At 55.3% G+C, this 24,393-nt stretch overlaps 1 protein-coding gene across 3 annotated transcripts in view; it reads left to right on the forward strand.

The window, feature by feature from the left end:
• Positions 1-674: 674 nt before the first annotated feature.
• The window catches only part of PDGFRB (platelet derived growth factor receptor beta), a 36,407-nt gene continuing 12,688 nt past the window's right edge, over positions 675-24,393 (forward strand). Inside the window, exons 1-11 of one of the 3 annotated variants that reach the window (XM_036881446.2) lie at positions 675-1,102; positions 13,959-14,061; positions 16,221-16,266; positions 17,397-17,720; positions 18,244-18,510; positions 19,241-19,368; positions 19,483-19,657; positions 20,215-20,407; positions 21,060-21,175; positions 22,462-22,585; positions 23,005-23,216. In XM_036881446.2, the coding sequence (XP_036737341.2) occupies positions 14,014-14,061; positions 16,221-16,266; positions 17,397-17,720; positions 18,244-18,510; positions 19,241-19,368; positions 19,483-19,657; positions 20,215-20,407; positions 21,060-21,175; positions 22,462-22,585; positions 23,005-23,216 (1,633 nt within the window). In that variant the 5' untranslated portion in view covers positions 675-1,102; positions 13,959-14,013. The remainder of the gene's footprint in view (positions 1,103-13,958; positions 14,062-16,220; positions 16,267-17,396; positions 17,721-18,243; positions 18,511-19,240; positions 19,369-19,482; positions 19,658-20,214; positions 20,408-21,059; positions 21,176-22,461; positions 22,586-23,004; positions 23,217-24,393) is intronic. The other 2 variants (XM_036881448.2, XM_057490790.1) reach the window with 2 other exon arrangements.

A 24,393-nucleotide genomic window follows, 5' to 3' on the forward strand; every position in this document is an offset into this window, starting at 1 on the left:
TCTCTTCCAGGTCACTTCTTCCCAGAAGCCCTTTTGGAGTCGTCCCCCTGCCCCAGTGCACTCTCAGACTTGCCCTCCCTTGGAGTGCTGCCTGGGCATTGTCTGTCTCTCCCACTAGCCTGGGCACTGCTGAGGTCAGGGATGGCGGCTTCCTCACTACTGCATCCCCAACACCCAGCACACTGGCTGGCACACAGTAGGTGTTCAACACGCTTGTTCAAAGAACGAATGTTGAATGAATCAGCTATATAGGTTACCATATCTCCCTTTACAGAGGGGGAAACTGAGGCACAGAGCAGGGAACCCCCACCAGGTGCCATGGCAAGGGGAGGCACCACCCAAGACAGGCATCAGGCGAATAGGGCCAGGTCACATTTTAATAAAAGTGACTCAGAGGCTGGCTGGCGTGGGCTGCGGCATTTCCAAACATCCCCTCTATCCTGAGAGAGCAGGCAGCGGGAGGCGGCAGGCAGAGGGAAAAGAGGAAGCAAAACAAGAAACTTGGGGGAAAAGAAAGAGAAGGGGAAAATCTGAAATTGAAAACAGACACACGAGTCCACCCTCCCGCCCCGCGCTGCCCCCCTTCTCCCAGCAGAGCCAATCACAGGCTACCCTGCAGCCTTTCCCCCCAAGTGGGGGGGCAGGCAGGCCCGCGGTGGGTGGTGTGAGCTCCTGGAGCTGCCAACGGCTGGCCGCAGTCCCTGCCCGTCCTGTCTGGGACCCAGGATCGCTCTGTGAGCAACTTGGAGCCAGAGAGGAACACAAGACCGAGAGAGCCAGGCCCCTCTGCCCAGCGCTGCCCGCAGTGCCCAGTAACACAGCCAGCCAGACCAGGGCGGCCCCTCCCAGCAGTCCTGCTCCTCCCAAAGGATGCTTTGGGAGTGAGGCCACTCCTCGTCCCAGCAGCCCCCGACTCCCTCCATTCTCTTAAGTCTCCAGGAGCCTGCGAAGGCCCTCCCTGCCCTCTCACCCAGCTGCTGCCCCATTTTAGATCCAGCAAAGTCTTTCTGATAACAGGAGAGATCCGTGAGGAGGACTTCCTGGAGGGGGTGGCAGCCCAGAGCCCGGGACTATGCCCACACCAACAGGCATCTGCGGCAAGGTAAGTGCTGGGAAAGGGGGAACCCTAGCCCTTTGTCCTGTCCCCAGCCCGTGCCTTCTCGGGCAGGTCATAAATGGAAAATATTTTTAACAAAACCAGATGGGAGGAGGCCAGGAGTCTGTGGGCTACGTCAAGGCTGGAGGAACCAGTCTATTCTCCAGCTCAGGCTGCTTCTGGGGTAGGTGGCCCCAGCCTCCTCAACTCTACTGCCGCCTGCCTTCATCAAACAATTCCAGAGGTTTCTGGGTGTTGAGTGGGGGCCTCCAAAACATAGCACCACTGTAGGGGAGGGCAGGGAGGGGCTTGAGAGGGTAATCAAGAGATGGGAAGCAGGGTACATGGAAAGGGGACCTAGCAAGAGACAGGGAAACTTAGAGCCATGGCCTCTGTCCCTGGGCCCAAGCCTCGTCCCTAAGAATCTGTCTGGCTCTAGGCCAGCCGGCAGCCAAGCAACCTCTGGGGATTTAAATGGATTTGCAAATTTTCCAGATTCCTAAGATGTCCTTCCAAACCCCCAGTGGCTGGGAAAGTGCGAAGGCGAGGGGGCGAGGGCCATGGAAGACCCAGTCTAGCGGTCATGGTCATGTAGCTGGGGCTGGAGGTCTGGGACAAGGCCGTCAGGTCTGGGGGCTCCCTCTATGAAGAAGGGGGGTCAGTTGCTGGGCCCTTCTCTTGGGTCCCAGGCAGCTGCTCTGGCCCCCTTGCTCTCCCCCTCCTTTCAGATGCTGCTCCTTCTCTACTCCGTCCTAAACCATGAATCTGACCATGATTCCTTCTGTGATTCTCCCCTGTAGAAAGCCCTGATTCCACTGCCACTGGGCACCTACTGCATGCCAGGACTGTGCGGAACACTTTAGGAGCACGATCTCCTGTAACTTAGCAGCAGCTCCAGAGACAGGGACTGATTTTTACACCTGCTTTACATGGGAGGAAACTGAGGCTCAGAGCAGCCACAAAACTATACCACACAGCTAGTAAGTGGCAGGGCTCTGGGAGGTAGTGCACTCCCTGACCCATCACTCCAAATGTGGGCCTTATGTTCCCGCCAGTCAGATCTCAGGATTCCCAGAAGGAATTTGCATGATTCTGCTTGTGGGCATGCCCTTCCTCATCACCCGCATTGTCCTTCCAGGGCCCTTCCGGTTCTTACAGTCCTCCCAGTGCCTGCCATGCCCTTTGCACCATAGCCCTTTGCTTGGCCCTCTCTTCCTGTTTGCACATCAGAGATCATTCCAGCCCCATCTTGTGTTCTGTCCCCAGTGTCCCAGTGGACAGTGGGGCTAAGAAAACATCCTGGTGAGAGGCAGGAGGGACTTAGCCTTCAGCAAGTTGCCAAGTGTGAGACCAGAACCCAGGCCCTCTGCCTTCTCTCAGGTTCTCCTCCAGAACATCATGCGGTTCCTTCAGCTGCACTTTCCTATGTCAAACAGGGTGGAGTGGCCCTGCCCGCCTCTGGCACACAGCCAGATCATCTGAAGTTGTGCAGTCCTCCCCTGCCTCTGAGCAGGAGGGCCCTGAATCCACAGTCTTGGGGGCATGGGGACCGTGTTGGTCGTTGTCACTGAGTGCTTACCCAGTGCCAGGAACAGAACCTGGGACCTCACATGCCTTGTAATCGCCACAGCAGGTCTTTGGAATCAGTAGTGTTATGTTTTGTGGACAAGGAAACCGAAGCTAGTGATTCTCGCAGAATCATACAGTGAGTAGAGGTGCTGTTAGGCCAAGGTCTTCCTTGCTACCCAGGGAGCCTCTGGTCAGAGGAGAGAGAGTCCCTATCCTCCCCCAGAGCCTGCTCCTGGTTCTAGCACCTTCTGCAGCAGAAAGTTCAGCTTCAGGCCTGACCTACTCCCGGGTCCACCTAGACCCTGGCTTGGTCCTAAGTGAGAAAAAAGACCACCTGGTCAGCACCCCCTTCAGTGATGACCAGGCAGCCCTCCCTCTTCTTTGGAAGAAGAGCTGAGACTTGTAATTGCCCACAGATGTGGGGCAGGGAAAGCACCATGGTGTCTGAGTCAGGAGACCCAGGCTTTGCCGTGGCTTTACTCAAATCCGTTGTGTGGCCAACTTCAGGCCCCCACGTCCTCTTTCTGGGCTGTGTCTACATCTTGAAGGCATTGGGCACCATAGGTAGACAACACCAGGTGTGGGCATTATGTGACCAACGGGCCAGTAACGCCCATTTGGCTTCTGGCTGGCTGTGGGGCCCTGGGCCGGTGCTCTGCCTCTCCGGGCATCAGTGCCCACTCTGTGAGTGGCAGGGTGGTGTGTAGGCCCCATGAGGAAACAGGGCGGGCAAGGCCCTTACCATGGTCCCTGTGCCTCACAGGGCTGAACCTGATGCCCTTGGCTAAGACAGGGCACTGCCTACTTGCCTCCTGCCCAGGACGACGTGGCTGTGGAAGTGGGGGCAACCCCCAAAGGGCTATGCCCACGAAGGGCATCTGGACACCGTGGGTGTTACAAAGGCCCACTTCTGTCCCCCAGGCACAGTCTGGCTCTGAGATCATCTGCCTTCCTGGCTGCAGGAGGGCACCCGGGCATTTTGCTCAGGACAGATTGCTGAGTGTGATGGAGACGGAGGAAGCCGTAAGCGTGTCCGTAGACACCCCTGAAATGCCCCTCCTGCCCACCCTGTTTCTTGCACATGGTTCCGAACCTTGTAGGCAGTGAAGCCTGGGAGCTGGGGGAGACCTTCCCCACTGTTTTCCACAGTACCGGCGGAGCACCTCCCCAGGGTCAGAGCCTGTAGCACCTCAGTTGGGAAGTGGTGCGTGCAGAATGGTATAACAGGGACCAGCCCCTTCCAGACGCTTCCACTGCGTTTCCCATCCATTACGTGAAGTTCCCTGCTAAACCCCTCAGCCCTCAGAACAGGCCTGGCATTCAGAAAGTGTTTAATAAATATTTGCTGAACTAATTTAATTGTCACAGCAGCCTCAAGTAGATATAAACTCTCTCTGTGTTACAGACGAGGAAATGCCCAGAGAGGTTAAACCAGTTGCCCAAAGCCCCACAGACAGGAAGTGGTGGAGTTGGGATTTGTACCCGGGTGTTCCTGACTCCGGAGCCCACTACAGGAAGCTGGGTGGGGCCTGGCCCACCCTGGGGGACCCATCATGAACTCTGAGAATGTGCCTCAGCTGTGGGGCCCTTCTGTTCCTGGAGTGGTCATCAGACCCTGGGACCCATCCTGTGGGACTGTGAGTGAGTCAGTCCCTCACTGGGCCTCAGTTTTCCCACCAGTAAAATCAGGAGGTAGAACAAGGTGATCTCTGAGCTCCTTCCAGTCCCAAAACAGTTCTAGGATTCCAAGTCACGCCAGCCCAGATTGGCAGCCGCATAAGCCCTATTGTGTACCCTGGATCATGCATATTGCACTTCCCCATGAAAGGGTTTTTTCTTACCCTTTCCTGCACATTACAGAAAGAGGTCAGGATTGATGACCACTAATGGAAAACTGTAACCTGCAATAACGAGGAGGAACCTTCTAAGAATTAGAGCAGCCTATTAATGCACTCAGTTTCTCGGGGGGCTCCAAGGACTTGTTCCACAGAGCTCATGTGCCCATTTTCCTGGGATACCGAGGATGCAGTGTTGGGAGGTATACCAGTTAGGATGTGTGTGGATGCTGTGACCCTTTAGGTCCATTCCAATGGTGAATTTTCAAACATTATATGATCTGATTTCAAGAGAAAGAAAGGCTTTGGCCCATTGGTAGGTGGACTATGATGGGGTCCAGAGGGCAGGAAATGGATGCAGAGACCCACCTCTGGTGGGAGGGAGTGTGGCATTCACACAGCTGCTGCTCCAGTGTAGCAGCCTACCTTAGGATTCCCAAGCCTTTAGGCCTGCAGCCCTCAGGCGCAAGCACTTGCCAAAGTCCTGGCCCCAGGATGCCCTCTTCCCTGATGCTTTCTGGGGCACCCCACCCCCAGCCTAGCACATGAGGTTGAAAATCAAAGTGTATTGTCTAAGCTGCATTAATACCCCCCTTCTTGCTCCAGATCAGGGCTGTTTGATGCCCCAGGCACCTGAAACCTTTCATTTGCCAGAGGTACCAGCTCCCCCGCCCTGTGATAGGAAGTGCTGTCTTCCTTGGTAGGTGGGGGCAGCAGAACCAGGGAGTCAGACAGTTCCTGGTCAGAGATGAAAAGGACTTGGGGGTCACCTGGCTCAACTTCCTTATTGTCTGGGTGGGACACTGAGGTCCAGAGAAGGGGAGGAATGTATCTCAGGTCATACAGACCATCAGCCACAGCCCTGAACCCGAGACCCAGCCTGCAGGCCTGGGCTTTCCTCTGTTCCACCCCACACGCTCTATCTTCATCTCTACCTCTGTCACCCAGGGCTCAGCCCCCCGCTCTCTCTGGGGTGAGGCCACAGGTCAGGGTTTGGGCTGAAGAGGAGTGATGCCATCCCAACATGGGGCGGGAACACCCCTGGGGGGCCTGAGGGCCACGGAGCCTTATCACGTCACTTTTCCATTCCGGCCATAATCTCCTCTTAAGTGCGTATGGCAGGAGGCTGAAGGGGCAGCTCAGAGACCCCAGAGTGAACACCCAGCTCTCCCTTGGGCCCTGAGAGCCCTCGCCAGGCTTCTTATGGCTAATTCACATCCTTGTTGCTCCCTGGTCACTTTCTCTCTGGGAAGTAGAACTGTGAAGGCTGTGACCCCCCCACCCCAGCTTCTCTGCTCCTGATGCTGAGCCTAAGGGTGTGGGGGGATTCCAGGATGAGCCCCAGAGGGCAGGGCTCAGTGTCACAAGCCTGTCACAGAAGCCCTGGCCCGTCCTAGCCCAGGTAGAGGCTCATGTTCGCCCCAGCAGACTGCGGGTCACTCCCATCTTACCTGTATTTGTGACCTTATCAGTTTCTAGGCTGGGGTCTGTCTGCTGAACAGATAGTGAAATCATGATAAATACATGCATGGAGAGATGGACAAAGACTGGTGGATGGATGGCCTCTCCTTTCGTCCAGGGAGCAGGGATGACGATGACTTCATGGACATCCAACCTGTGCCGTCACAGAGACCTCCATGCTTATTAGGGCCCTACACTCAAAATTCTTAATAATTTTTTAACAAGGGGCCCCACATTTTCATTTTGCACTCAGCCCCACAAATTACATAGCTTGGGCTGTCGGGAGTTTAGGCAGGATTTGAGATGGCTTCATCCCCCACACTGGTCTCACTGCCTCCTCTGTCCCCATTCTGATCCATACCTTCCCACCAGGCACCAAACTGCTCCTGTCACTTTTGCTTATGGAGCCCCCACCCCCACCCCCACCCCCACCCCCACCCCCACAGTGCTCAGAGTTCATCACTATGGCTGCAGCCCTATGGCTGCAGGGACAGCAGCTGGCCCACACCCTCCCCATCAAAGCCCTGAAAACTTGGCTTCCTGGTGCCTCCGGGGCAAGACCCGAATCCTTACCTGGTACCCCAAACCTTTCCCAAAGTTACCTCTGTCCTCTTTCCCTGCCCATTACCTATCTTTTTGCTGAAGAGCTCCAACTTCTGACCTAGCAGTTCTCTTCCTGCATTTTTCCCAGATGCCTTGAGCTTCCCACTTCCCTGACTACTCAGACGGAGCCCCTGTAGAGTCCCCCTTCCCTGGCATCTTCCACCAAAGAAGTGAATAAACCGATGAGGCTAGCACGCCCCGCCCCACTGGAACAATCACATAGTCAGAATAGTTGTCATTTACTGAGCACCTATTGTGTGTCAGGTGGTCTTCATCATCCTCTCTGACCCTCACCGCAGTGGCAAGGAGGTCTCGTCATTTTCCAGGAAATGGGGACTCAGGGAACTTAAACTCAGAGAAGTCACAGGTACGAGGGACTAGAACTGGCAGGTGGGCCCGGATTAGGTGGCTGCAAGCTGGGGTTGGGCTCCCATGTGCTTTCAGTGCCCCAGGTGGCCTCAGGTGTAGCCTGCTGGCATCAGGGTCCATATGTCTGTATTGCCCTCTCACCAGCCTGTCCCATTACCTCCCTGGAGGGAGAGTCACTACTGCCTGCCCGTGCCGGTTCTCCAGCCTTAGTGCAGCCTGTTATTAGGGGACAGCTTGAAGCCACAGGCCTGAAGACCAGAAAAACTGACTCTACCCAGCCTTTGAGCTCTTATGCTGTGTAAGCATCTACTATAGTTCTAATCCTGTATTAGGAATTTGGAGGCATATCCCCAACAGTTGTTAGGTGGGTGCCTCATTTGTGGGGGATCAAAGGAACGGACTAAGACAAAGGCATAGGAAAGAAGTGGGTCACAGACAGTGGACTGGGAGTCACTAGACTTGGGTTTTCATCCTGGGTTGGCCTCTGAATTCCCTGAGTAGCCAGGACAGGACACCCTCCCCATCTTCCCCCACAACCCGCCTCCTGAGCCTCTGACAGCACCATACCATCAGCAGCCACCCCACCCTAAGGAGTCCTCTGGAAGGGGCTTTCCCACCGTCTTGTCTGTCCCTTTGCGGACAAGCCTAGCCCAGGGTGACATGGCTGTGCACTCAACGCCAAGCGCGTGAGCGAGTGACTTACTCTCTGTGAATGAAGAAGAACGAGGCTGTGTGCCAGGCCCTGTTCTAAGCATTTTCCTTATATTAACTCATTTAATTGCCTCAACGACTCATTGATGAGCCCCACTGACACATGGGAAACCGAGGCCAGAGAGGCTGAGTAACAGTAAATGGGAGAGTTCAGGTGAGTGACAGGGGAAGGGGGGGAGAACAGAGGGGAGGGTGCTTGCTTGCGCGTGAGGGGGATGAAATGGGGGGTTTTTCTCCCCTCTGGCTCTGCTGCCTGTTGGCTCTGAGGGGAATCTCAATGCTCCATAATTGGCACCAGTTAAAGACAGGTTTTCTCCTTAGCTAGCTACCCCTACCAGATTTGCCGGCTGTGGGCTGCTGGGGGAAGGCCATGTGCTGGTGGGTCAGTGTGAAGGGCCGGGGCCTGCCTGCCCCCTGCCCACTTGGCTCTGAGTATCCATTCTGTTTGCAGCCCCCACCCCAGCCCGTGGCTGATCCTGGGCTGGCAGCAGCCTGGGGAACAGAAGGTTTGCTTGTCTGCGCCTGCCGCACCCCCACTCCACAGCCGCAGCCGGGACCCCTCTCAGGGGCTCCTTTGGCTGCCAGGGCCTGGCGCTCTCTGTTACCATGGCATCAGCAGGAGATGAGGCTCTGGGGGCGGGGTGGGAGGGTGCAGGGAGGGCAGCTGAGGGATGGTGGGGGACTGGAACACTGCAGCTGCAGAGGCCCTGGCCCTCTGTGGACAGCAGAAGGGCTGCTGGGGCCCTCACAGGGGCAGGCCTGTGGCAGAGCTGGCCACACACCTAGCCTGACTGCCTGGCTCCCCATCTCAGAGGCCCTTGGGACAGGCCTCAAGGCAGGTCAGAGTGCCTGCCAGACCCAGGCTGTTCTCAGCAAGTGTGTACTAACCCTCAGACCCTGCAGTTGCAGAAAGGTTCTGAGCCCTACCCCTTGCTTGACTTTCAAATTAGTGGCTGGACTGGACAGGCACCTCACACACTCTGACCCCAGTGAGGGGTGGGATGGAACTCTGACCTCTGAGGATCCTTCCATCCCTGAGAGCCCTAATTTTGTACAAATCCATTAGGGTGAACCCGTGTGGGAGTTTCTCTGTGGACACACCTGTTTCTGGGCAGGAGACAAGCAGCCCAGCATGGCAGGAAGAACATAGCATAGAGTCAGAGATGGGCCTGAGTTTCCAACCAACCTCCATTGCTTATTGGCTGTGTGACCTTGGGCAAGTTACCAGACCTCTCTGGTCAAGTTACCAACCCTCTCTGAGATTCAATTTCTTCTCTGTGAAATGGGAATAATGATTGTAACCCCCTCGCAGGACTGTTGTGAGGATAAAATGAAACCCCCAGGTTATCTCACTTAGTAGAGTGCCTGGATCCAAATTAGTAGGGACTTTTGTTTGTTTTCAGATTGGGGAGCATCAGAACAAAGAATGGGAAGAAAGAATGTCCTGGGTTAGTGGGGGCAGCCCTGGTAGAAAGAAACAGGACCAAAGCCTAGAGGATACAGTGAGACAAATTATGTTCAATGTAATAAAGATTGTCAAGTAGCATGACCTCTGAGGATACTGAGCTGTCCAGGAATGGAATGGGCGGCAGGAGAGGTGGTGAGATCCCTGTCATGGGAAGAGTGCAGTTATGGGCTGGATAACCCCTTCCTCCCAGCCCTGAGACTTTTGGCTCTATGAAAGATGGTGTGGTCGTCTTCTGCCTTGTTCTGCCAGCTTCAGGTTCACCCATGCAAGGAGAGGATGGGCTGAAAGGAGAGGGCGAGAGATAGGCGGAAGGAACCAGGCTGGCAACTCATGTATGGAGCTGTACTGTGCCAGGCGTGGGCGTGTCCTCTTTGCCTCCTGCTGTACAGAGGCTGTCATGTGGTCAGTCCAACCAGGACTGGGCACTGGCTCCACCACTGGCAAGCTCTGTGACCTTAGGCAAATAATTTAACCTCTCTGTGTCTTGCTTTCCTCATTTGTCAAATGGTGGAGACAACCCTGACATCATGGGTCATTCTAAGATCACTGACATAAAGGGCCTCTCCCAGGCAGTCTGTGATGTGAACTAAATTGGACGGCGTAGCTATTATTATGCTTGTTATTTTCAAGGCCTTCTGAGTCCTGCTCCATTTTGAAGGGGCTTTTGGGGCCCAGATAGGATCCAGTGGACTCTGGTCCAGGTATCCACTGGGCCTGGACAAAGCCAGACCATATGGCTGGGAGGGTGGCCACGGGGATGGGCAGGGAGGCCAGTGAGGCACTGGAGGAGGCAGGAAGTGTTTGCTCAGCAGGCGGGTGGACAGGGGCGGGCAGGAGGCCTCCCTCCCTTGCTGACCTCCTTCTCAGGCCGGTTCCCAGCCTGTGTGGGGACCCAGGCCTCCTCCCCTGGGCCCCCAGTGGCCGTGAGGCACACACTGAGTGCTTTCCCACGAACTGTTCCAAGTAGCTGGGAAGCTCCCCCTCCCCCCTGCCACACACACTGGTGGGTGAGGGGGTGTGTGGCAAGGGGGAGACTCAGGCTGGAGGAATCAGTCCGTTCTTTATCACTCTGGCTCTGATCCAGACAGATGTTTCATTTTATTTTGAACTTCTAGTAAATAGGTCATTTCTTTCCATTGTGTCCCTGGGGAGGCCTCCTGGGGAGAGGAGCACAGAATGAGTGGCAAGTGTGGAGGCCTCACGAGGGCCCTGGGGACCCAGGAGGGCAGCAACCTCTCACCTCGGTCCCCAGGAGCCGCCTGCAGGACTAGGGCAGAAAGGCTCTTAAAGGCTGGGCCAAGAAGCTGGCCTTTACTAAGGGGCGATGGGCAGCCATGGGGATGCCGGGGAAGGACCCTGTCAGATAGGTATTTTGGAAAGACTCCTCTAGTTGGGGTATGAGAAGTGGTGGGAGCAGACAGATTGGAGGCAAGGAGATGGGAGAAGGGGGGTGCAATACGGCACCCAGAGGTGACGAAGCAGCTTGTGCTGGAGGGGGCAGGGCAGGGGGATCAGAATGACAGTCCATGGAACTGGCACTGTTCTTCCGCCCACTTGGACTGACCTCCAGACCAGAGCGAGAGTCCAAGCCAGGCCCCAGCTTAGCTGATTCCTGCTGCTTCGTCTGGGGGACCTCGTAAGCACCTGGAGAACATGACGGTTCCTTGGGTCTAGAAGCAGCATGACCGAGCTGGGCCGGGATGATCAAGCTGCATCACTGTGTGATGGGCCAGGCTGCTCGCCCTCTCTGGGCTCCAAGAGATCCTGAGGTTTGTGGGGAGACTCCCTGTGCAGAGGTGGAGTGCTGAGCCTTCGCCAACAGATACACTGGGACTATCTGTTGATTAAGAGGGCAGAACTTCACCCCCTTCCCAGGCTTCAGCCCCCACCAGCTCCCACCTGTAACTCTCCCCACCCCCCCAGGACAGGGTTCTCTCACCCGACTGCAAGATTGCACGCACATCCCAGCCCACTTGGGGTAAGGCCGCCGCATCTCTGCCAGGTCCAGCCTGTGCTGCTGTCACGGTCATTCTCTCCCAGCTGCTGGCAGAGGACTCAGGCCCTGGCTCCAGATACCTCTTGCCCCCCCCGACACCCAGGCCTGGGACTGGCTGCCTTCTCTGAGCTGAGTCAGGACATCCAGGCTAGGGCCCCTCCCTGGTCCCTCACCCCCAACCCAAGCACTCCAGGCCAGCACAGCTGCTTCCCAGAGCACAGTCCTGAGGGCCACAGAATGCCAGCTCTGGGAGTGCACCCAGGACAGCCCTCCTCACCCTGGGTACAGATGGGGAGACTGAAGCTCAAGGAGGGGAGGGACTGTACTAGAACTGGGTGACAGAGCTGGGGCTAGGAACGACACCCCTTACTGCCAGCCAGGGATCTGCCCCTGAAGTTTGTCCCAGGGGCTATGAAGTGCCCTTGGTACAGAGGAAAGAGGACGAGACTGCCAGGCAGCAGACTGGGGTCTGTGTCCCACTTTTACAACAACTTGGCAAGTCATGTCCTCTGAGTCTCAGCCTCCAATCCCTGCCTGGCGTGCACCAGGGAAAGTGACTTTGACAGCAGGTCTGGTGTGCTTTGGGCAGCAATTGTGTTCTGAACTCTGGGGCTTGAGCCACCAGCCCCCTATCTGAGGTGAGCTTCAGGGCCCCATGGCCACCTGAGCACCCAGCTTGTAGGTCAGAACCCTGAGAGCTGTCCCTCTCCTTCTCTAAGCCTTGGCTTCCCACCTGTACAATGGCTCACAGGAAGAGGGTTGGATCAGACGGATGACCCCTGGGGACTGGAGCTCTGTCATTCCAGCTCTAACCCTGAGGCCCAGTGGCCAGGCCTACTCTTCCCTCTGGTGTCCTGGTTATTCAGAGCCTCCTAAGGGCTGAGACTGCCTGTCTCAAGAACACCCCCAAACCGTCCCACAACAGGGCTTCCTCCCATCCCCATCTTGCTGCTGTTTCTGCTCAGCCTGTTCCCTGCCTACGGGCTGAGGGTCTGTCTGTCCACTCAGATGCCCACAGTCCCCTCCAGATCCCAACCCAGCTCAGCTCAGGCAGGTCTCATCCTCATCTCAGCAAATGGCATTATGTCCCCAGCACACACACATACTCCTGCCCCCCTGGGGCTCCAGGCTAGAAATAGGGGTGCAGTCATTTATGATACATCTCACTCCAGCCCCCCAGCATGTAATCACCAAGTCCTGTCAGTTCTCAGTTAGATAAAGCTCGAACCCACTGCCCTCCCCCAACCCAAACCCAGTAAACAGAGAAGTTGGTGGTACGGGGTGCTATGGAGTACTCCACCTTGGCTCAATCTCTACTCTGCATTCCTAGGCAAGTTCCTTAGGTGCTCTCTGCCTCAGTTTCCCCATGTAAAATGGGAATGATCCTGTATCTACCTTGTGGAGTTGGCTGAGGAGCCCGTGAGTTGATACATGTCAAGTGCTCAGAACATCACTTGGAACAGCAAATGCACAATGCACGTTGACTTGTGTTCAGGTGTTGTGGATGTGTGTTCAGGTGTGTTTGGGGTCCCTTGTGCCACACACTCTGTATGTACACGGCTTTGCTTGTGCTGGGTACCTGGTTTGTGGCATATGGGTGCACCTTGTGCAGCACATGGGTGGTGGTCTGTGCTGTGTACACGTGTGCTGGGCACAGTGGGAGCTGCACGCATGCGTGTTTTGTTTGGGCAGGCACATGTTGAGTGCCTGCATGAGGGGTGGGCGCTCACATGGTGCACTGCCCATGGATATGTTTCAGAGCAGTGTGTGAGCGAGCGCGTAGGCAGGAATCTGTACTGTGTGTGCACATGCTCACCATGTGCAGCCTCCCCCACTGGCAGCCGTGTAGGCCCCCCTCCCTGGCCTGCCTGTGTCGTGGGAGCCTCAGGACCCCGAGGGAGGGAAGCTGCTGCTGGCGGATGTGGCCAAGATGGACTGGATTTATTTAGATGAAGGTGGTGGGAAAGAAGTGGAGATTTGTATGAGCTGGAAGGAGGGAAGGCTGGGGATCTGAGAATGACTCCCCCTCCCGTGGACTTGGGATCCTCACGCGGTTCCTAAAGGGGTCCTTCTGATGCACTGTGAGGAGCTGGGCAATAACCCCATCTCTAGACCTCTGTCCCCCCAACCTGGCTGAAAAAGCATGAATTATGAGGACTTTCCAGCACGCAGCACTCTCCCCTTGGGTAAAAGAGGACCCCTGAGAGTCTCTTCCCTCTTTCTGCTCCGGGGGCTCCCCAGGCAGGAGAGTGCGGCAGGTAGGAGGGCGCCTGCCCCTGCCTGTGGCCCCCACCTCCCCCAGCTGGCCCCTCCCGGAAGCCTAGCCCTCCTCTTGAGAAAGGGAAGCTCTCACAGGCAAGCCCTCTACCTCCAGACCGCCGCCTAGGCCTCTCTGGGCTCACTGGGAGCACAGCAGCCTCTGGGAAGCTCAAAGAGCTCCGTAAGGTCTTGGGCAGACAACCGGGGGAGGTCAGGACCTCACTCTGGGCCTTCCTCGTGCTCTGGCCTATTGTCCTCTGGCCCACACGCCACCCTCCCCTTGCAGTCTCCTGGGCTTCTGTGTCACCAGTCCGTTTGTTTGAAAGCCCTTTGAAAGACCATTGTCTAAGCCTTAATTGTATAGATGGGGAAACTGAAGCACAGAGAGGGAAACAACTTGTCAAAGTCTACACAGCCCATGGGTGGCCAAATGGTCAGGGAAATTCAATCCACAGATTGAGATGGGTTATGGATTCCCAGGTGACTCCAGCCTCAGGAATGCAGCCTCTCCTTCTCAGCAGCCCCACTTCCCCCAAACCACCCCATGGGGAATAACAGTGACTAGACTCTTCTTTCTGGCCCAAATGGCAGTTTTTGAATAGGGGCAGCTCTCTGAAATGACCCATCTGAAGCTCTCCCTGTATGGATGGAGAAACTGAGTCTCAGAGAGGAAGGAAACTTGCTCAGTCTCACGGTGAGTCTGAGGCCCCTTGTGGCTGCAGCCAGAATGCTCATTTCATGAAGAGAGAAGCCGATCCAAGGTCCCCGGGGCATCTACGCTCTTCCTGAGCTACTTGGCACAGAGTATCCTCTCCTTTTTGGATACTTTGCACAGCCTGTCCTCTCCTCAGCCTGATTCTGCCTTTTTGCTGTGTTACTGGGCCATGATTCTGTCCCTCTCTGAGTCTCCGCTGTCTGTTTAAGAAGGCCTCTCCCAGTTCAGAGTCTCAGAGACTCTCAGCCACCCCCAATCACAGGCCGAGCTGGAGAGGGGCCAGGGTGGGGGCCTGCTTGCCCTAGGGTCCCAGCCCACACGGCCCCGCCTTCCAGAGCCAGGCCAGCCCCAGTTGCAGTGACCTCCCATCTCCAGGCCAGCCGACCAAATTCCTCCTTTAGAATAATAAACAGTGTGGCCAGCCAGGGAGGCAGGGAGGGGAGGGGCAGGGAGACTGAAGTGACCCCCTCCCCCAGCCTGGGCTGCTAATGATTTTCTTTGGCTGAGATCTTTGGCAGGAAGAGGGGAGCCAGAGGGGCACCCACTGAAGGGCAGATGGGCCTCTGTGGGGGCTGCTGGCTCTGCCATGGCATTGCCCCTTGCTGCTAGAGGAGTCCTGGCATCCAGCTGGAGGGGCTGGGGCAGGAGGGATGGGAATGGGGTGCTGTGGAGGGGAAGGACTGGGCTCTGAGTCTGAGAGAGGGGAGAAAGGAGGGGACCCTCCAGCAGACAGGTCTAAGGGATGGGGAGGAGAAAGAAGTAAAGAACAGATTTGCTCAGAGAGCTTTTTGGGGAGCTGGGCAAGGCCAAGAGGGGGTCCGCAGGCTTGCGTCTGTCCTGCTGCTGACGTGTGATCACTGCCCAGTAAGGGGTGCACTCAGGTCATCCCATTCTGCAAGGTGAGGACTGAGGCCCCTGAGGCCTATGGCACAGGACATAGCCTGCTGGAGCTCAAACACAGACCCTGGCCCTGGACTGGAAAGTAGATGAGAGACATGGGTGGTGTAGTGGGGGGACAGCTGGGCGTAGCCTTAGGAGCTGGGCCAGGCCGGCAGCCACTCAGCGAAGTCAGCAGACCCACAGCCCAGGGAGGCTCCTGTCGCCTTGTCGCGTGGTGCCTTCCCACATTCCTTGCTCTCTGACCCCCGCCCGCTTTTGGCCTCCTTCCTGCCCGTGCCTGGCCACTGACGGTTACCTGGGAGCCTCAGATGGGGCCGCCAAGGGCAAGGACAGAGCAGAGACCAGCCGGCGCAGCCTGTCTCCTCTCTGTGTGCCCGCTCCTGTCTCCCGTGGCCTCCACCGCTGAGCCTCCTCCCTTTCTGTCTCCGTGCTTGTCTCTTGCTACCTCTGTCATTCCAGGTCTCTTTGCCTCCCTCCTGGACAAGCTGTGCTGTGTAAGCCTGGACAAAGTTCTTACCCTCCCAGAGCCTTGGTTTCCCCGTCTGGACACTGGGGGTTGGGGGGTGGGGTGGGGGTTGGCTATTCTCCAAGGACCTTTGAAGACTTGCTGGGTGGTGGGGCCTTCCCAGCCCATGGCCCCTGTCCTCGGGGCCTCCTTGCAGCCTGGGCTGAGTAAAGGGGCAGGCATGGGGTGCCCCCCACATTCCGTAGCCCTGACTCTCCTGCTTTCCTTCCCACAGCCGCCTCCACTTCCTGTTGTCTCGTGAAGCTGCGGGAGCTTCTGGGTTCTGGCTCACCCCCTCCTGCTCCCCCAGGCTTTTCATCACACTTCCCCAAATATTTGTCCTGGCAGATAAGAGCCTGGTATTGGAACTGTCACCCGGAGGACAGGCTGTTAGAGCTGGTGGGCCCCTGGACACCATCCAGCCCAAGTCCCCTGCCCCCACTGTACACATGGAGGAAGTAGGGCCCGGAGAGAGGCAGGGGCTCAGCTAAGGCACTGGAGACATAGAGGCAGGGCCAAAGCACGGTCCGGGCGCCAGAGGCGGTGCCCAGGGCAGGGGGGGAATCTGTGGGCATGAGTGCCTTCCTGGATGAGGATAGCTTTCGGGTTCAGCCCCATGAAAACAGAGGCTGGAGAGCCAGGGCTGAGGCTTACCTTGCAGGTGCAAAAAGGGCCCTGGCCCTGCCTCTGACCTCCCTAGGCCCTGACCCCTGACCCCTGTTCAATTCTGCAGGAGACCACGTGGCTTCCGGGTGCCATGCCAGCTCTTGTCCTCAAAGGTAGGTAGACAGCAGGCAGGGGTAGGGCAGCCTGGGGAGCTACTAAGTGGGACCTGGAACCAGCAGGAGTGTGGTGAACGCTAGCACTGATGTCTGGGAGCCCAGGGCACTGCTATGCTCTTGAGCCTCAGTTCCTGCCTTTCCCATGAGGCTCAATAGAGGCCTCCATCCCCTGCTGTCCCTTCAGCTCGGAGACCTCAGTGGGCCCCTGCGGGTACAGAGCCCTTTGTTCGGTCCTCCCCATCCCACGCCCCAGCACCAGCTGTCCCCACCTCGCTCATTAACAGTCACCCCGGCCTCCCATTTCCTCTCAACAATCATAGGTATTAGTCTGGATTCCCGCTGCTGCCTGGACCCCTCATTGGCTGTGAGCTCCCAAGTCCTGGTTGTGGCCCTCTCAGCACACCCTTCCCTCACTCCTGCCCATTACAGGAAGCCAGCTCTCCAGGGACTGGGCAGCTAGCCAAGCAATCAGTGGTCATTAACAATCAATGACCAGCCAATGGCCAACCCATGGATGACTGACTGGCTGGCTGAGCACATGCTGGCCTGGGGGTGGCTTACAGAATCCTTCCCCAGGGGATGGCAGCAGGGGAGTGGAGCCAACCACTTGGCACCCCCTCACACTAGTCCCCCCACCCCCCAGGGGCCTCAGCATCCCCGCTTCCCAGTCTGCCCCACTCTGAGCTACCTTGTCCCACCTTCCCCAAGTAGGGCCACCTCCAGGCTTCAGGCAGAGCCTGGGCAGCTGGGGCACTGCAGGGAAGAGCCTCAGAAAGTGACCTGGAAAGTAATGCAGGAACTGGAGGCCTGAGATTGCTTCCCGAGGATTTCCTGAAGCCCTTCATGAGAACGTGAGCGTTCTCTTCATGAGCCTGAATGCAGCGCTGCTGAAGGATTCCAAGGCTGGGGGTCTTCAGGCACGGAGATCGGAGGCCAGGAGGCTAGGAGGAGTCCCTGGTGATGGGGTACTGGGCAAGCAGGCCTCAGAGCCATGGGCTCCAGTCTGAGTTTGGGTCAGGGAGGTGTGCTCTTTAAGGGCTGGGCCTGTCTGGCCTCGCCCAGGCTCAGCCACGAGGAGGGGTGCCAAGGTGCCTGTGCCCTGATCTCTGATGCCTCTTCTCCCAAAGGCCATGTGCTGTTTCTACCCCTGCTGTTGCTGCTGGGAGCACAGGCCTCCAGGGACCTGGTGATCACACCCCCAGGGCCAGAGCTGGTCCTCAATGTCTCCAGCAACTTCATTCTGACCTGCTCGGGTCCAGCTCCGGTGGTGTGGGAACGGCTGTCCCGGGAGCCCCTGCAGGAACTCACCAAGACCCAGGATGGCACCTTCTCCAGCATGCTAGCGCTGACCAATGTCACTGGGATAGACACAGGAGAATACTTTTGTACCTACAAAGGCTCCCAGGGGCTGGAGTCTGGTGAGCAGAAACGACTCTACATCTTTGTGCCGGGTAAGGGTCCTGGCCTGTGTGTTCATTCCCTCACTCCTCTTCTTAATTGCAGGCATCTGGGGATGGTCAAAGAGTGCTTTAGTGACACTGTGAAATACAACCAGCTTAGAAATGCAGACGAATCATGGAATCCAGCCTGGCAGTCTAGGAGTATCTTCACTCCCACCCCTTGGTCTGGATATCTGTCTGCTCCCTGCTGGCCCACCCCATTCCTGGTTTTGCAGAACTCAGCATTCTCAGCTGGTTCTACTATTCTCCCTCTTGGTCTCCACATCCCATCTTCCCTCTTCTCCAAGCTCCAGGTATCAGCTTCCCTCCAACTTGTGTCTTATCTTCTTTCTCACCCTGGAGCTGTCCGTATCAGAAGTTAAAGCTGGAAGGAACCTCTGAGATCATACTTATTCTGCAATGGGAAGACTGGGGCCCAGTGACGGGAAACTATCTGCTCAAGGTCACACAGCAGTTTAGGGGACAGCCAGAAACCCAAGTCCCCTGATCCTCTTCTTGTCCTCATCCTTGGCAGATCCCACTATGGGCTTCCTCCCTGTTGACCCTGAGGAACTATTCATCTTTCTCACGGAAATAACTGAGACCACAATTCCATGCCGAGTGACAGATCCACGACTGGTGGTGACACTGCACGAGAAGAAAGTGGATGTCCCACTCCCCATCCCCTACGACCACCAACATGGCTTCTCTGGTATCTTTGAGGACAAGACCTATGTCTGCAAAACCACCATTGGGGACAAAGAGGTGGATTCTGAAGCCTACTATGTCTACAGCCTCCAGGGTGAGCCCCCTTTCTGGCCTGGTGCTCAGCAGAGGCAAGTATGACCCGTCACAGAAGTATAGCCCTTTTTGGTTTACAAAGTGTGAAATTACATTTTTCACTGGACTCTCACTACAGTCTTGGAAGGCAAGTAGGGTTTACCCATTTTACAGAAGAGGAAACTGAGGCTCAGAAAGAGGATGCCCAAAGTCAAGGGAAGCATTAGTGACAGAGCTGGGCTGTATAATATGGTGGGCAAAGGCACAGGTTTTAGAGCCAGTTGGGTTTGAATCCCACATGTGCCATTTCTCATCTCAGTGACTTTGTACAAAGCACATAATCTCTCTGAGCCTGTTTCTTCTTCCGTAAAATGGGGATAATAATGATTGCCTACCTAGTAGGATTATTGTGAAAATTAAAGAAAACAGAAGACAGAGGGTACCTGGTGTGTAGTTGTGCTCAGTAAATTTTTCCTATACTTAGATTCCCAGACAGTACTTAGATTTTAAGACTATTACCCCTTCTAGAATGTCAGCTTCATGAAGACAGGACCTTTGTTGTGTTTACTGCTAAAGCTTCAATGCCTAGAACAGTGTGTGGCATATAGTAGGTATTTAATAACTATTTGTTGAATGAACAAATCTTCCAAGCCAGTCATCCCTTACCTCTGTGGATCCTTACACCATCCCCAAGTTAAAGTGCTGATGGCTGGTGGTGCTTCCTCAGCCCTAAGCCAATCTCTTTCTACCAGTGTCATCCATCAATGTCTCAGTGAATGCAGTGCAGACTGTGGTCCGCCAGGGTGAGAACATCACCATCATATGCATTGTGACTGGGAACGAGGTGGTCAACTTTGAGTGGATATACCCACGCCTGGAGGTAATGCTGGACTAGGGGCTGGAGGAAGAGGTAGGCAGAGATGGCTGGCTTGACTTGCAGCCTGACTTCCCAGACCCTTCCTGATCTGGGGGTTTGCCCTGCCTGTCCTTACAGAGTGGGCGGCTGGTGGAGCCAGTGACTGACTTCCTCTTCAGTGTACCCTCCTACATACGCTCCATCTTGCACATCCCCAGCGCTGAGCTAGGCGACTCTGGGACCTACATCTGCAATGTGTCAGAGAGTGTGAATGACCATCGAGATGAAAAGGCCGTCAATGTCACTGTGGTTGGTGCGTCCCTTGGGTTTGGCCCCAACCCTCATTCTGAGCTGGACCCTGACCCTGTCACAGTCTCCAGGGTACTGTCACCACATTCCAATCCAGCTCTAGGCTTAGGGCCAGTCCAAGCCCACTTCCAGGATAAACCCAAACCAAAGTGTAGTGTCAGCCCAAAACCAATCCTAATCCCCACGTACACTGTTCGCCTAGCCAGGATTCCAGCCCCAACCTGATTTCTAATCCCAACTACTGTCTCAGGTCCAAGCAACCCCATCCCAAAATTCAACCACGCTGCAACTAACCTCTGCCACACGCCCATTAAGAACTACAAGTCTAGTTCTAATCTCAAACCCGGCCTCCAACCCAGCATCAGCCCTAAATTAGTCCTCTACTCCAGTCCCAGACCCAGCCTCAGTCCCTGCTAGGATAACAACCATTGCTGGTTCAGTTCTAAGCCTGAAGCCCCGCCCCCAGAAGGCTGATGCCTCGCTCCAGGAGCCCCGCCCCCTAAAGGCGTTGCCCCATTGGTTGCCGGGCATAGCCCCGCCCCTGACGGCTGTTCCTTGCAGAGAGCGGCTACGTACAGCTGCTGGAAGAGCTAGACACTGTACAGTTCGCGGAGCTGCACCGCAGCCGGACACTGCAGGTGGTGTTCGAGTCCTACCCGCCGCCCACTGTCATATGGTTCAAGGAAAATCGCACACTGGGCGACTCCAGCGCCGGGGAGATCGCCCTGTCCACACGCAATCTGTCTGAGACCCGGTGAGCAGCAGCGCCCAATCCATTCTTGAAATTACCATATTCTGCAGCCGCGAGGCAGCCTACAGCTTTCAGCCACTAAACAAACCTAGGCCCATCTTTCCTGAGAACCTACTGTGTGCCAGGCGCGGTGCCGGGCACTGGAGATGCTCCAGAGACCAGTACAGACAGTGCCATCTGTCCCAGGGTTTCCCATCCAGTCGGTGAAGCAGATGCTGGTCAAATGATCACCCAGATGTTTAGTGGTCCTTGTGACGGGTGCAGCTGGCAGGGGGCAGCTGAGAAGAAAAAGTCTTGATGATTGCAGAACAGGGTTCCATCTAAACCTGAATGGTAACCCTAAGGCTGGAGATTAGCAGGAGGAAGAAGTGCCCTGTGTTAGGATAAAGCGAGTCAGTCCTTTCTGAAGCAGATGAATTGTGGAGGTGAGGATACATCCCCCCCAGCAATCCTCCCTCTTAGCTCAGTGGTGTTGCCTATGGGTGGGGATTCAGGAGATGGGGATGTGAGTCCTGGCTCTGCTACTGTCACCTCTGTGACCCTGGCAAGCCCTTTCCCCCCACTGGGCCTTGTTTTTCCCGCCTGTACAAGGAGGGTGGGGGAAGACTGTAAGAGTACTCCCGGCTCTGACTGCTGGACCTGTCCTGCTTCCCAGGTATGTGTCAGAACTGACACTGGTGCGGGTGAAGGTGGCTGAGGCTGGCCACTATACCATGCGGGCCTTCCATGAGGACGCTGAGGCCCAGCTCTCCTTCCAGCTGCAGGTCAACGGTGAGGGGCTCTCCACCCTGCTTTCCTCTCCTGCTACTCCCACCCCCACTCCCTCTCCCTAGACAGAGCAAGAGAGGGACTGGGTTCTAGGTTGAGCTCTGACACTGTCCCACTGCCTTGTAAACCTGGCATATCCCCTCTCTGGGCCTCAGTTTCCCCAGCTATAAAAGGAGGTCATTAGGCTAGATTAGTGTTTCCAAAACCTCAGGCATTCATATACCAATGCCATGATTTTTCCTTCTTAGCTACTACTTATACTACACCATTCGTTAGCTAGATCTTTGTTGAGCAACTATAATGTACCAGTCTGTTCACGGTTCTGGAGGCTCTGCCCTGGTGGCACTTGCATCCTAGTGGTGGAAGACAAACATTCACCAGTAGAGAAAAAAAAAAGAGCCCATTATGGAGAAGTTTAGAAGTTAACAAGTGCTGCAGAAGAAAAAAAAAGCTGAAAAAAAGGGCTGGAAAGGGAGTATTGAGAGTTCTGGGAGCAGGAGCTCAGTGAAGTTTGCAATTTTAAATAGGATGGTGGGGGTGGACTCATAGGGATGATGTTTGTGTAACAACTTCAGGGTGAGGGCATTATCCAAGTGGCTATTTGGTGAAAGGGCACCCAGGCAGGAGCAATAGCCGAAAGGCCTGCATGGCTGCAACAGAGTGAGGGAGACAATGTAGGGGACGAACTCATAGGGGAGATAGGGTAGTTGGGGGCTGGGGGAGCAGATCACGAAGGTCCTCCTGGGCTCTTGTATGGACTTCGGCTTTTACTGTGACTGAAATGAAGAGCCATCGCAGGTTTTGAGCAGAGGAATGACACAATAATGAGTTAACGTTTTGTCGATTAACTTTCTAAAAATAAATTTATTTTGAAAGAGAATTTAAGCTCTCAATCCTAGATGGAAAATCAGCATCACATGTCATAAATATAAAGCAACCACTAAAGTAAACTCTGAGACAACAAAACAATGCTATTAAATTTAGCTTCATACCCTAGTCTTCCCAGGACTCCCTCTGATCCTCAGGCCTGCTCTCTCTGTTAAAAGGAAGATTAGCAAATCTCAGAGAGGTGTTAAAGACAGACTAGCACCCTGCTGAGGCTTTCCCTTTGAAGTACCCAGAAGCGGGATCTGTCAGTTTTCACAGTCGTTCCTGGTATTTAATGTTCACCTGCAGTGTGTACCTCCCTTCCCCCAGGGGAGACCCTGGGCGGGGCCCTCCCTGAGGGCCTTCCTCACTGACTGCCTGGTTTAACCTTCCCACCTCCTGGTAATGTCTCCTCCATGCAGTGCCTGTCCGTGTTCTGGAGCTGAGTGAGAGCCACCCTGCCAGTGGGGAGCAGACAGTCCGCTGCCGAGGCCGGGGCATGCCCCAGCCACACCTCACCTGGTCTACCTGCAGCAACCTCAAAAGGTGAGTAGATCCTAAGCCTCAGTCCCCCAGGGTACTCAGAGCTGGTAGGAAGGGCCCAGTGATGATCATCTAGTCCAGCTTCTTCCTCTGGACGCATTGTTCCAGGCTAGAGTCACATCCAGATGTGACTTTTTGGAGGCGCTCTGCATCATCAGAATTGTCCCTTTTCCTTGACTGTTTCAACTGAAGGGAGTGGCTTTTGCAATCAAGGGTTCTCAGGTCTGGGGTAGGAGCGCCCCCTAATGGTCAGTCTAGGAACCATAGATGAATCAGCTCAGGATCAGGCAGCAGAAAGTCGCAGACTGGAGGCGCCAGGTCTCCTTCCACCACCACCCCGTGGCGCTGCCTGCCTTTGGCCTCAGTTTCCCTTCCTGCAGAGGGCAGGGACTGAAAGCCGACCTGGCTGGCTGTCCTGGCAGGTGTCCACGCGAACTGCCACCCACGCCACTGGGGAACAGTTCTGAGGAGGAGAGCCAGCTGGAGACTAATGTGACTTACTGGGCTGAGGAGCAGGAGTTTGAGGTGGTGAGCACACTGCGCCTGCACCGTGTGGATCAGCCACTGTCGGTGCGCTGCACGCTGCAAAACCTGCTGGGTCACGACATTCAGGAGGTCACCGTGGTGCCACAATGTGAGTCCTCCAGCTTCGGCAGCCCCTGGCGACCCCTCACCCCCATCTCAACCCAGCCACCATCTTTGGGACTATGCCTGTGCACCCACAGCAGACCAGAGTCTGCATGTCCATGGGCACTCAGGAGTATTGTGTGTGAAACCCACCAGTGCATGTTCCTTCCATGCACTTACACAACAGCATAATATTGGCAAACATATGTACATCTGCCAGTACATGTCTATTAGCCATGGCTATGAGTAGCACTATTTCCTTATGCCTAGGGTACGTACACTCTGTGTGCACGATAAAGCATGTATACGAGCGTGCCTGATCCTTGGACACAGGTGCAAACCCTCTGAGTGTAGATTTGTAAACCACATAGTCAAGAATGTCCAATCCCCAGATACATGCATAAAGCTGGAAGGGTATGTCTGTAAGCCTGTATGCAAGCATGCATGATGCCTGTCTAGGTGTGTAAACCCACCAAGTGTGTTTGTAAACCAGGAACAAGAACATGTCCAATCTCTAGACACATATATAAATCCATGAGTGAGTGTCTGTATGCATGTACATGTGGATGCACAATCCTCATATAAGTGTGCAGACAATCCATGCACAATTCCTGTGCATGTGTACAAACTGGCATCATGCACATCTGTAAGCACGGAGCTGCAGCACACCTTTCTGCAAATGTGCGAGCACAATCCCTATACCTACAAGCCTGCTGTATAATGCAGGTCTGTTAGAAGGGGCACATACATGCATAATTCTGCCCATATGAACAGTCTCTACCAATGGCTGGATGCTTTTGCTGTGTGCCAGTCCTTGGTCATACATGTACCTGTATGCTTGTACTGCATAAATTCACTTATTTACTCATCCAATAAATACTTACGGAGTCCCAATTCTCCCTGGAGAAGGTTGAGCCCTGCCTGCTCTCCTAGTGCCCGCAGTCCAGAGAGGAGGAAGATAAGGAACTAAGCAATCCTGCTGCAAGGATCGGCATTTTGGGGGGGAAAGCCTAGAAGGAGGAAGACTCTGTGCCCAGGTGTGGGATCCAGAAAAGTGTCATGGAAAAAGAAAGCATTTTCAAAAACCTGACAGATTAGGGAGTAAGCCTAGTGAGGAATGGAGTTCTGGTCAGAGGGGATGGCCTGTGCAAAAGTCCAGAGGCAAAGTGGGCTCCAAGAGATGA

This window comes from Manis pentadactyla, chromosome 2 (assembly GCF_030020395.1).
Source record: "Manis pentadactyla isolate mManPen7 chromosome 2, mManPen7.hap1, whole genome shotgun sequence".
Taxonomy (NCBI): Eukaryota; Metazoa; Chordata; class Mammalia; order Pholidota; family Manidae; genus Manis; species Manis pentadactyla.